The 12,198-nt window shown below is 35.7% G+C and overlaps 1 protein-coding gene across 3 annotated transcripts in view; it reads right to left on the bottom strand.

Moving 5' to 3' along the window:
* The window catches only part of PDGFC (platelet derived growth factor C), a 203,243-nt gene that overhangs the window by 87,331 nt on the left and 103,714 nt on the right, over window positions 1–12,198 (bottom strand). For all 3 annotated transcript variants that reach the window (XM_053216806.1, XM_053216805.1, XM_015072153.3), the window contains exon 2: window positions 2,277–2,472. In XM_053216806.1, the coding sequence (XP_053072781.1) occupies window positions 2,277–2,472 (196 nt within the window). The remainder of the gene's footprint in view (window positions 1–2,276; window positions 2,473–12,198) is intronic.

Below are 12,198 nucleotides of genomic sequence, written 5' to 3'. Positions count from 1 at the left end.
AAGTGTCACTTTTCTTAAGTTGAGCCTAATAATGAGTAAAGCTCAGTCACAAGTTAGGTGAGGCATGCTGGATGATGGTTTAATTTTTATTACTTAACTACTAATATACATCACACACACATGCATATAATGCCTCTCCTGTAACACAACCTCCCAGACGTGCAGGTTTTAAGTGGCCCGTTTGGCGTTGACCTGTAGGAACAGGAACTAGGGAATGTGGCACAAGAAGGGCTAACATTCTGGCTACTGCTGTTGATGTCTCTGACCCAGAAGACTCCTGTCTTTGGTCAGCATGCACAAAACTTGTAGATTCACGTGCTAAGATTTTCCAAGGAGAGCAAAATCTTAAAGCCATCATAATTTTTAACAAGGCTATGGAATCCAGCATATGAAAAGAAGCCAGGAGGCACAGTCTAGCATGGTGAAAAACTATCTACATGTGTGTGAGGAAAAATGGATCTTAGCATTTGTTTAGGCATAAAATATGAATGGTATCTAGGGCTGCTACTTTCCTTCTCTGGTCTGTTTCCTTATCCATAAAATGAAGGGTTGAATAACAGTCTCTAAAGGCAGCTAGAATAGCTTCCAGTTCTCAAAGTCAAAGATTACAGATGTAAGAGGAAAAAAAAATAACATGAAATGCATAGTCACGGAAGAAATGTGAAAAAAAGTCATTACACAAATGTTAAAGATACAAACTGTGATGACAGCAAGTACAAAGTTTATTTCATCTGCATTGAAATATTTATCTGTAATATACCATAAAGTGAAAATTCTCTTTTAACTTGTATATCAAAGAGAAAACAACCCCACAAAGAAGCTCAAGTAAAATATTTTCATGATATACAAATGCCATTGAAGTGAAAAGTCTTCATAAGACCACCCAACCTTGACAAGTGTATTCACATAGGATTTAAAGAGTAATATTTGTATGACATACAGTAGGTGGTCTTTTGCGTGGGTGAAAGACTCCAGCTGACTTTGGTTCATGAATGCCTCTAGGAGAATTATGATGAATTTCTACCTGGCAGACCATAATGTTAGTCTAAACTTCTAATTCTGCTTTCAGAATTACATTTCTTCTTTGTGATGAAATACCCAAATTTCTTTAATCCTGTGTGTGCGTGTAAGCATCCATATGTGTATTTAGGTAGTATGCACCCATGGGCACTACTTTTTCTTTTAAATACTTATTGTCTATTTTATTGACTTGGCTATTGGGAAGAGAAAATGTAAAATTTTCAGCACTAATCATAACTTAGGTTTTCTGGCACAACTACATTCCTTTATTTGGCTTTTCTTTCTCTACGCGTCATGTCAAATTGTTTTATTCTATATACTTTGTGCCATAAGTTACTTCAAACCATTTTCAGTATATGAACCAATGAATGCATATGTACAGTACGTGTCTCCTGATTTTAAATGAAACATAGCTTAAATAAGGTAAATTTCTTGGATCATCAGAAAAACATGAGAAAAACAGAACAAAAGATGCCATTTGAAATCACATCATCACGCTGGAGAGGATGTGGAGAAACGGGAACCCTCTTACACTGTTGGTGGGAATGCAAACTGGTGCAGCCGCTCTGGAAAACAGTGTGGAGGTTCCTCAAAAAATTAAAAATAGACCTACCCTATGACCCAGCAGTAGCACTGCTAGGAATTTACCCAAGGGATACAGGAGTACAGATGCGTAGGGGCACTTGTAGCCCAATGTTTATAGAAGCACTCTCAACAATAGCCAAATTGTGGAAAGAGCCTAAATGTCCATCAACTGATGAATGGATAAAGACATTGTGGTTTATATACACAATGGAGTACTACAAGGCAATGAGAAAGAACAAAATATGGCCCTTTGTAGCAACATGGATGGAACTGGATAGTATTATGCTAAGTGAAATAAGTCATACAGAGAAAGACAGATACCGTATGTTTTCACTCTTATGTGGATCCTGAGAAACTTAACAGAAACCCATGGGGGAGGGGAAGGGAAAAAAAAGAGGTTAGAGTGGGAGAGAGCCAAAGCATAAGAGACTCTTAAAAACTGAGAACAAACTGAGGGTTGATGGGGGGGTGGGAGGGAGGGGAGGGTGGGTGATGGGTATTGAAGAGGGCATCTTTTGGGATGAGCACTGGGTGTTGTATGGAAACCAATTTGACAGTAAATTTCATATATTGAAAAAAATAAAATAAAATCACATCATTAAAATGAAGCAACTTGAAAAACTATAACAGTCGTTACACTCTGTTTGAATTTCAAGAATATGGTAACTTACTTGCATATGTCATCTTCTGGGTCTTCAAGCCCAAATCTCTCATCAAATGTAAGCTGTATCCAAACATTTTCTTCTACTGCTACTAATCTCCATACCAAGACCATATTTCTTGGATAAGTATGAGGAAACCTCGGGCTGTGAATACTTCCATTAGTAGACACAGTAATAATTCTCTCATGCTGGGGATCTTGTACTCCTAAAGCAAAAACAGAGGCATAGACACACATTTAGAACAGACATCTCGAAAACTGCAGGTTTCAAAATAAATGTTTGCTCTATCATCCATATTTTAACCCAAACATGTGTTGGGTATGTCTCACACAACAGAAACCAAGTATCACTCTTTTCAGAACTCACCCAGAAAAAAAAAGAATTATTATTATTTTTTATTTTTCTAATATTCATTTTTGAGACAGAGAGAGACAGAGTGCAAGGAGGGCAGGAGCAGAGAGAGAGAGGGACACGAAATCCGAAGCAGGCTCCAGGGCCTGAGCTATCAGCATGGAGCCTGACGTGGGGCTCAAACTCACAAACTGCGAGATCATGACCTGAGCCAAGATTGGACACTTAACCGACTGAGCCACCCAGGCACCCCAAAAAGGAACTATTTTAACAATATTGAATAAAAACCTCAGTACTTTTATACTTGAAAGAACATAACACATTAGTCTTAATTATTGAAATGTCAAACTACCAACTCATGGATTCCTGAAATCATAACAAAGCCGACTTAAGGCCCTCATCCTCTAAGAACTTATCAAATATGAGTCATATTAAAAAGAAACTTGCATATAATTCTATGTTTAAAAATACAAACAGTGGGGCACGTGGGTGGCTCAGTGGGTTGAGTGTCCGACTTCGGCTCGGGTCATGATCTCACAGCTCGTGGATTCGAGCCCCGCTTCAGACTCTGTGCTGACAGCTCAGAACCTGGATCCTGCTTTGGATTCTGTGTCTCCCTCTCTCTCTGCCCCTCCCCCACTCATGCTCCATCTCTCTCTGTCTCAAAAATAAAATTAAAAAAAATGTTTTTAAATACAAATAGTGAATTTGCCCCCATTCTTCAACAGTGATTGTAGCAACTGTTCATTGAGTATTTATGTTACTCAAATTACATTATTTCACATTGATAAAATGCAATTTAAGAATACTTTTCTTAGAAATTTCTTGAATTTAAAAGACTGAATATCAAGGGTCATGTATTAGCTGGAAGATTTTGAGGTTAAAGAATAACCTGTCTTATTGCTAAAAAAAAATAACTTTAGTAAGTTGAAGTTATGATTCTTCAAGCAGCTTTTTCATTCTCTTAAACTTGGCTATTTCAACAATCAGTCTGGTAAGTATTATTTTATATGGTCAGGGTTGGAAGACAGGTTTAAGACCAATATAAGTTCTTTGAATATATACCAGTGTGCATTACGAAGAAAAATCATCATATTAGTAAATATGTGTTAGTTGCCACAGAATTTTTAAATTAAATCATTTAATGTCACCATTCTTCCTATTCAGAAACATGTTCCCTCTTATTGGATGCTAATATTTAATACTGCTATTGGCTATATTAACTTGTATGAAATAATCAATACTTCTTTTATGCACATAATTTAGCACCAATCTATCTCCTGAGAACATAGATGGATCTATCAAGTTAGATGAATTCTTTTCTATTCTGACAAATTTTCTTTTAAAAATGATGAAAACAGGGGTGCCTGGAAGGCTCAGTCGGTTGAGCATCCGACTTCAGCTCAGGTCATGATCTCGCAGTCTGTGAGTTCAAACCCCGCATCGGGCTCTGTGCTGACGGCTCAGAGCCCAGAGCCTGTTTCAGATTCTGTGTCTCCCTCTCTCTCTCCCCTCCCCCACTCATGCTCCGTCTCTCTCTCTCTCTCTCTCTAGTCAAAAATAAATAAATATTAAAAAAATTTTCTTAAATAAATAAAAATCATGAAAATTTAGGGGCGCCTGGGTGGCTCAGTCGGTTGAGCATCAGACTTTGGCTCAGGTCATGATCTCATGGTTCGTGAGTTTAAGCCCCGCATCGGGCTCTGTGCTGACAGCTTCAGAGCCTGGAGCCTGCTTCAGATTCTGTGTCTCCCTCTCTCTCTGCCCCGCCCCTGCTCATGCTCTGTCTCTGTCTCTGAAGAAGTGAATGGCTTCACTTAGATTGGCTACAATTTATTATTTGCCCCATTTTGTCTAAAAAAATGCCTGATATAAACCAAGGCACTCATTACAAATATAGCAGTGTATGATTTTTCATATACAATCTAGAAAATTGAATAGCTATGAAAAGATCTGAATTCTATTTTGATAATCTCAGTCACAAAAGATCATTGCCAAAATGTATACACTTAAATGGTGTTTACATCTTTTTTTTTCTTTATAATTCACATTTCCACGACACTCTAATTAAACATAATTTAAAGACCAAACATCTAGGTCTCCTCTGTGGTCAAAGAATAGTAAACTTCCTTGTAAGTTACTGCTCCCGAAAACTCATCTCTAAATGCAGTGAGGTTTGCCACCAAACACATAGGATTTACACCGGATTGTCAAACTTTCATGTGAATCTCAAACAACCAGGGCTATAATCAGAAGAAAAAAAAAAAAGCAACACACATTAAGTTCTACTAAATCAGGAGTCTACATCTGTAGTTTCATTGTTTAAAAAATAATCTTTCTAAACATATAACTTTACTAGTATTTTAAGGAAAAGACAAGTATATATTCTATGACTATTTTATTGAACATGTACGATCCACTGGACAGTATACTCAAAGAAAAGTAGCAAGGAAATAAAACCAATGTTTTTAGCCAAATCTCTAAAGTATTTACAACACACTCCTGGCAATGTATTCTAAAGAGAATCAATCTTGGTTCATCTTAGATAGTGAATTTAGCATGAAAAATGAAAATATATATGAAAACTAAATTTACAAATTTATAATTATATACCCTTTCACATTATCTTGCCCAGCCCCTCTTAAGGAAAAATTATTGAAAGCCAAAGCGAATCAAAAATAGAAAAAAAAGGAAGGAGATAATAGCGTAAATACTAATAAAACACTAATTGGAAAAGATATCTGCTTCTCCTCATGTTCACTGCAGCATTGTTTACAATAGCCAAGACATGGAAACAACTTAAGAGTCCCCTGATGGGTGAATGGACAAAGGAAATGTGCTTTATATACACAATAGAATATTAGCCATAAAAAAGGAAAAGAAACTGCAATTTGCAACAACGTGGATGGACCTTGAGGGCATTATAATAAAATAAGTCAGACAGAGAAAGATACTTTATGATCTCACATGTGGAATGTTAGAAAAAAAACAAAACAAAAAAGGATCTCATAGATACAGAGAACAGATTGGTGATCACCAGAGGTAGAGTGGAGAGTGGGTGAGATGGGTGAAGGGGGGGTGAGGTCAAAAGGCACAAACGTCCAGTTACAAAATAAATCATGGGATGTAATGTAATATACAACATGGTGACTACAGGTAATAATACTATGCTGTATATTTATAATTTGCTAAGAGTGTAAATCTAGTAAGTTCTTATCACACACACACACACACACACACACACACACATGCACACACACACAAATTTTAACTATGTATGATAATGGATGTGACCTAGACTTATTGTGGCTATCATTTTGCAATGTATACAGGTATCATATCATTATACTGTGCACCTGGAACTAATATAATGTTATATATCAATTATACCTCAATAAAAATAATAATGTAAATACTGTAAAATTGTTGACTACATATGTACATATATTTCAATGGTATATAATCATATATCTATATTATTCAATTATTTTAGCATTAAGTCAAAGCAATTTCATAATATTTGCCATGCATTTCATAGTATTAGTCCCCTTAAAGACATGTTTACAATGACGGAAAGAGGGTAAGAATAAGAAAAACGTAACAAGCAATAAAAATCATAATACTTAAAAATGTTTTAAAAAGAACTGAAGAAAAGAGGTTTCTAGATAATATCTAAATAATGTGAAACTCATAATGGGTAACATTTTACCTAATGTAAACAACAAATGTCTCCAATCTTGGTTAGTTTTGGAGTTCTGAAGAAATCTGTTCCTGTTTCATATAGGCAACTGTAGAGACAGGTCACCTGAAAACTGGTAGACTTCCCAGACATCCTGCGAAATTTCTGATGTGTTTACTTCCAAATGTACATTATTCTGAAATTACGTTTTTTTTTACAAAAATGTTTCTCTAATAGTTGCGTCTCTTTCCAAATCCTTACTTGATAAATACACATATTTATTGGTCTTATTTGTGCTTTGCTCTGTTCAGTTTCTTTTCTTTCTTTCTTCTTTTTTTTTTTGTCTATAATAATCCTTCTTTATCCTATTCTTGTTAATTTGTTTATATAGATATCTCTGCTTTTGCTCTCATTAACTCTCAATTAACAAACTTCAATTTTAACAATAGTCAAACTCATATGATACACATACACATGTGCACAGTTTTACTGACTCCCTTAGCTGGTGCCTTTTTGCCTAGAAAACCCAGAATAATCCCATCCTAATCTTACCTGATTCTGTATAGAGAAGACAGGCTTGAGCACCATAATGCAAACAAATCTCTTTCCATAAGTTCCAACGTATATAGAAGTACCCTATTTTTACGTTTAATATTTAAAATTCTGACTATTCATACGAAAGTACAATGATATACTACATAGGCTCAATCTACTGTTTCCCATAACTTAAAAACAACAGCAAAATAAAACAAAGGCAATCAACAGCGCTGCCTCCCTCGACTGTTTACAGATTATAATACATTTGCACTAAGGAAAAAGAAAATAATGGTTTTAAGTAAACCATAAAACAAATATAATTATTTAAGATATGCTCCATTGAGATTCTTGAATTTATCCCAGAAGATTATCATTTTATTCCCCAAGGGAATGAATAGTCAAAAAACTTACATATTAGAAACCTCTTATGTTTCATGCTCTGTTCCAGGTGACTGGGATATCACAAACGAAACAAAGCCTTGTCCTCTTAATGTGACAACTTTTAGGACTATACATTAATGCTATTCCTAAGCTAGGTATAGTAGTGAACTAACATTCAGCTACCAAAACATTCAGATGTTACCTCTTTCAGGATTCCGTCTTTGACTTCCACTATACATTCCTTTAGGACTGCCTATTTTAATCGAAATGTATGGGTTTACCTTTCGTACCTCCTACCACACTATTCATTCCTAAAAGACAAAAAGCATGTTACTGAATCCAAAAGCTAACCACTGTCTAGCTCTGTGCCTTGCCCATGGCACTACCTAATGCATATTGATAGTATAAAAAAATGATATCCCAGAACACAGCAGAAAACAAATTTCCCTATTATTCAACATTCCATTCTTCATTCTTAAGATCACAATGACTGCACATGATAAGGATAAGAAAATTTTACAATTGAAACTCCCTCTAATTAAGGTCCTTTAATTCATATTTGATATCTTACTCAAAGTTCATCTATTATATCTACATACGTATTTCAGCTGAAGGTGATAGGTCACAGAGATTTGCCATTTTCTTAACATGCTTATTTTAAGAAAATAGAATATGTTCTATAATTTTACCACACTCTGAGATTTCCATAATTATAATCATTAACTTAACTCTGAAATATGAATAAACTGATGATAAGATCTGTTATTTTAGGCAAGACATTTAATATCAGAGTTTCCTTTTTTAAACTAAAGATAATCATAAACTGTTTTAAAGTTTAAATGAAATAATAACTGTGTAAATTCATCACCTTGATAACTGTAAATCAGTATGGATGTAAAGGAGAAACCAAGGTTTCTGTCTAATTAAAATACAATGAGAGAAAATTCACTATCAGGTATCAAAGGTTTGTGATGCCATTGAATAGATTGCTATGTAAGATAATGCAACATCGGTCATATGTACAAGGATTCTAATTTTGCAAAGATCAAGTTAATTAAGCAAGAATCAGTGATGTTTAGGCAGTGATTTCAAATTTCTGATTTCCTTCTACAGGTTGATTAGGAGGGGGGAAAAAGGGTTATAGAAATTTTGCCATTTCCTTGACCTGAAACTATCTTTAATAAAACATTTAAATTATTTTGCATTTAGAGACATACAAGAATTCACCCATTAGCTGCCTATCTAACTAGAATCAATGATAAGAAAGGGGGGGGGGGTCTTTGTTCAGGAAGTTCACAGCAAATCCTCCATATGCAATAAGAAAAAAGTTAATATGGTGAACATATCCTCAACATCCCATCACTACTGTGAAGCAGCTACCGGAAAAGAAAGGCTGGGATTGATCCTCCCCAGAATTGTGCCTGGAAAACCAACGTAAGCCCATTTCCCTCACTGCATGGATCATTTTGATGGGTCAATCAGAGTGAATCCAATGGCTTTTTTTCAACAGTTGGGGTTGAGATCATTTGGGGCAGAAGAAGTGAGATCCAGACTTGTGTAGCCATTAAGCTTGTAACAGAATCCAATCTGAACAAAGAGTTAATGCAGAGAATTAGGCAGATAAATGGCAGCACAGAAAGATGGTGCTAGCCCCAGCTCAAACCACACAGCGAGTTCTTGTCATCTCTTGGCTTCTCAGGTACATGTCTAAATAAATCACTTTTATTACTTAAGCCAGTTAGAATTTTTTACACTTGCAACCAAAATCATCATATAGCGAACATGTTTGGGTTTGCCTGGGGTGGCCTTCCTTTAGGCCTCTTGTCCTGGTGTGATTATTATTAGTGTTCCCTTTTCACACTCTAAAATATCTGAATTAACATCATAAAGAACAGCAAGTAATATCTATAAAATTTTTCTGGTACTGAGGCATCAGATACTGAATGGTAAAGATTTTAGCCTTAAGGTAATGGTAAAAATAATCTAATTTGATTTTATACAATGGGATACTACATTTTCAAATGAAGGCTCAATTATGAAAGATAAATGGGCAATGACGTTAGCTATTATGCCACAGGATAAATAGCCAAGTATACAAGCACAGAATCCCTGTGAAGCCTTTTACAGACCAATTAATAATTAATACAATTGTATACCCACACCATTATAGTGAACCATGTTTAGGCAATAGTATTATTTTCTATCCTGTGTTAAGCTGTGTATTATTTTAGCCACCCCAAAGAGGTCAAAGTAGAATAGAACTAAATTAGGAGTAATTCACATTACAAAAGAAACATTCCCTTTAAAGATTCACTATTGATTTCATTTTTCAATAGTTAATCAACTCTCCTGTTGAATTAAAACTATTATTCAATGTAGAAACTTTACACAAAATATCAGAAGCTCTGAAATATTTTAAGCAGGATACATTTATGTGAAATAATATAATTATGACAAAAACCAGCCGATGTCACTAAGCACAAATTCATAATACATAGACAAACAAACAAGCTAACTTAAGAGAAAATATGATCACTAAAGAACCTCATCTGTTTTGAAGACTCAACATCTGTCCATTTTCTATCTACGCTGGACATATAATTTACGACATTCGGATTGGAGTTTACAAGCAATTTCAAATATGGAAGTAGCTACCTATTTCTTTGTGAACATACAATGGTTATATACAGTACAGACATTCTGATGGGAAGATATTTAAAATTCATCCATGAAAATACTAATGAAAAGGTAATCTTTACAAACTTAACTCTCTCACAGAAAAAAAAATGCAAGTAAGGCCATTAGTTTATGCCTTTAGTGACTGTTTAAAATATGTTTAAAATTATTTTTTAGGGGGGCCTGAGTGGCTCAGTCGGTTGAGCGTCCGACTTCAGCTCAGGTCATGATGTCGCAGTCCGTGGGTTCGGCCCCGTGTGGGGCTCTGTGCTGACAGCTCACAGCCTGGGGCCTGCTTCGAATTCTGGGTCTCCCTCTCTCTCTGCCCCTCCCCCACTCATTCGTTCTCTCTCCCTCTCTTTGTCAAGAATAAATAAACATTAAAAAAAATTTCTTTTAATTCTTTTTTAGGCTAAGCTTTCAATTAGGCACAATAAATGATTCCTAAGAAACAACAAAATTGGACTATATTTATTTCAGTCTTTACAATTGCTGAAAAATAAGACTTTACTGCTTCCCACTTATGTTTAGTGTTTCCTGTTCACAGGTGAATGCAATAACGTGTAAGTAATAAGCCTACGATTCTCTTATGCATAATATGAAAGGCAGTAAAAATAATAAATCCAATCACTTCTTTACAAAACATGTCCTCCTCCCTTATGTTTCAAATGCTACTAAATGTTGTTGATAAGTGATAAAGCGTTTGCATTTCCATATACAACATCTGAGATTTATACATCATATGGGGAGCAAGATCTTGGGTTTCAGCAGTTAATTCCACACAGTGGCATCAAGAGTAAATGGAGAGCAATTATACTGGGACATGATTGCCCCTCAAAGGCTCGCTAATAAGTTTAAACAAACTATGATCATAAACGTTCTAATCTTTCTGCCCTGCTGGAAAACATCATTTCCCCACCCCACACCACCCTCAACAAGTCTTGTCAATCTTCAAGTAATGTTAAGATATAAATAAAATATAAACGTTAAGGCTCTTTAAAGAAATGAAAGTCTTAAGTGAACGGTAGGAAAATAGGTTGCCTGAATTACTTCTCAAAGCAATGATATTTTTTTTAATTTTTTTTAACGTTTATTTGTTTTTGAGACAGAGAGACAGAGCATGAATGGAGGAGGGGCAGAGAGAGAGGGAGACACAGAATCGGAAGCAGGCTCCAGGCTCTGAGCCATCAGCCCAGAGCCCGACGCGGGGCTCGAACTCACGGACCGCGAGATCGTGACCTGAGCTGAAGTCGGACGCTTAACCGACTGAGCCACCCAGGCGCCCCAAAGCAATGATATTTTTAATTGGCTTGAATATATCCATTAACAGCATTCTTTAGCAATAGCTAGCTTTCTGGCAACAGTGTCAAAATTAAACCGAAGATCCTGAGGCAAAATGTCTAAAAAGAGAAGCTGAACCTACGTTAGAACAGATTCGAGACACACACTTTTATTCAAAACAGGGACTGAACTGGACTCTAAGGGCTCTAGCAGAAGTTTCATTCGTGAGGAGAGATTCTTCTTCAACACCTCGTTATCATTCGTTTTTTCAACCGTATTGAAAAATACCTACTTCCCTACCATCTGATCTCAGAGAAGACTTTGAGGATATAACTGTCAGGTTGGGCATTGTCAGAGGCCACAAGAAGATTTGAGAGTCCTTCTTTATGGTATTTGCACTGTTTATAAGAGTGTAATCCCCCAGCCAGCAAATGGACCAGCTGCATTCATGACCTCCCAGCCAGTAAACAGACCTGTTTGAACATAGCGTTTCCTTGAAAATTCTTGTCCGTGAAACCCAGTTTTGATGTTGAAAATTCTCTACCTATGTTTCCTCTAAGTCCATCCATTCCTCTTCCAAGAGAAATGGAACACTGTCCCCCCAAATGGAAAAAAAAAAAGATACAGAAACAAATGCCTGGGAGGTCAAGGAGAGCAGGAGAAAACTAAGAGGAAAAAAGAAAACTTATACTTAAATTAACTGCAGCAAGTTTAACAGTATTAATTACCTTGACAAATGGCTATTACTTTTATTCTCACGTTGAGATAGGGCTCTTTAAGAAAGATATGCGCTACATAAGCCTTAAGAAAAACTAAACTGCATGATTTAAATTTACACAGATCTATTTCTGTACATCTCCACAAACTATCAACTATTTTATAGCAGTTCTCATACTTCACAATTTGACTACAATATTGTATTCTCATTAAGTCAACCAGAATAAAACAACACAAGCCAACCGAAACAAGCAAAAAAATTCTGATGAGGCAATATACCGATAAAACAAAAACAAAACCTGATACAAG

This window comes from Acinonyx jubatus, chromosome B1 (assembly GCF_027475565.1).
Source record: "Acinonyx jubatus isolate Ajub_Pintada_27869175 chromosome B1, VMU_Ajub_asm_v1.0, whole genome shotgun sequence".
In the NCBI taxonomy this organism is placed as follows: domain Eukaryota; kingdom Metazoa; phylum Chordata; class Mammalia; order Carnivora; family Felidae; genus Acinonyx; species Acinonyx jubatus.
This window is presented reverse-complemented; position numbering and strand designations above follow the sequence as displayed.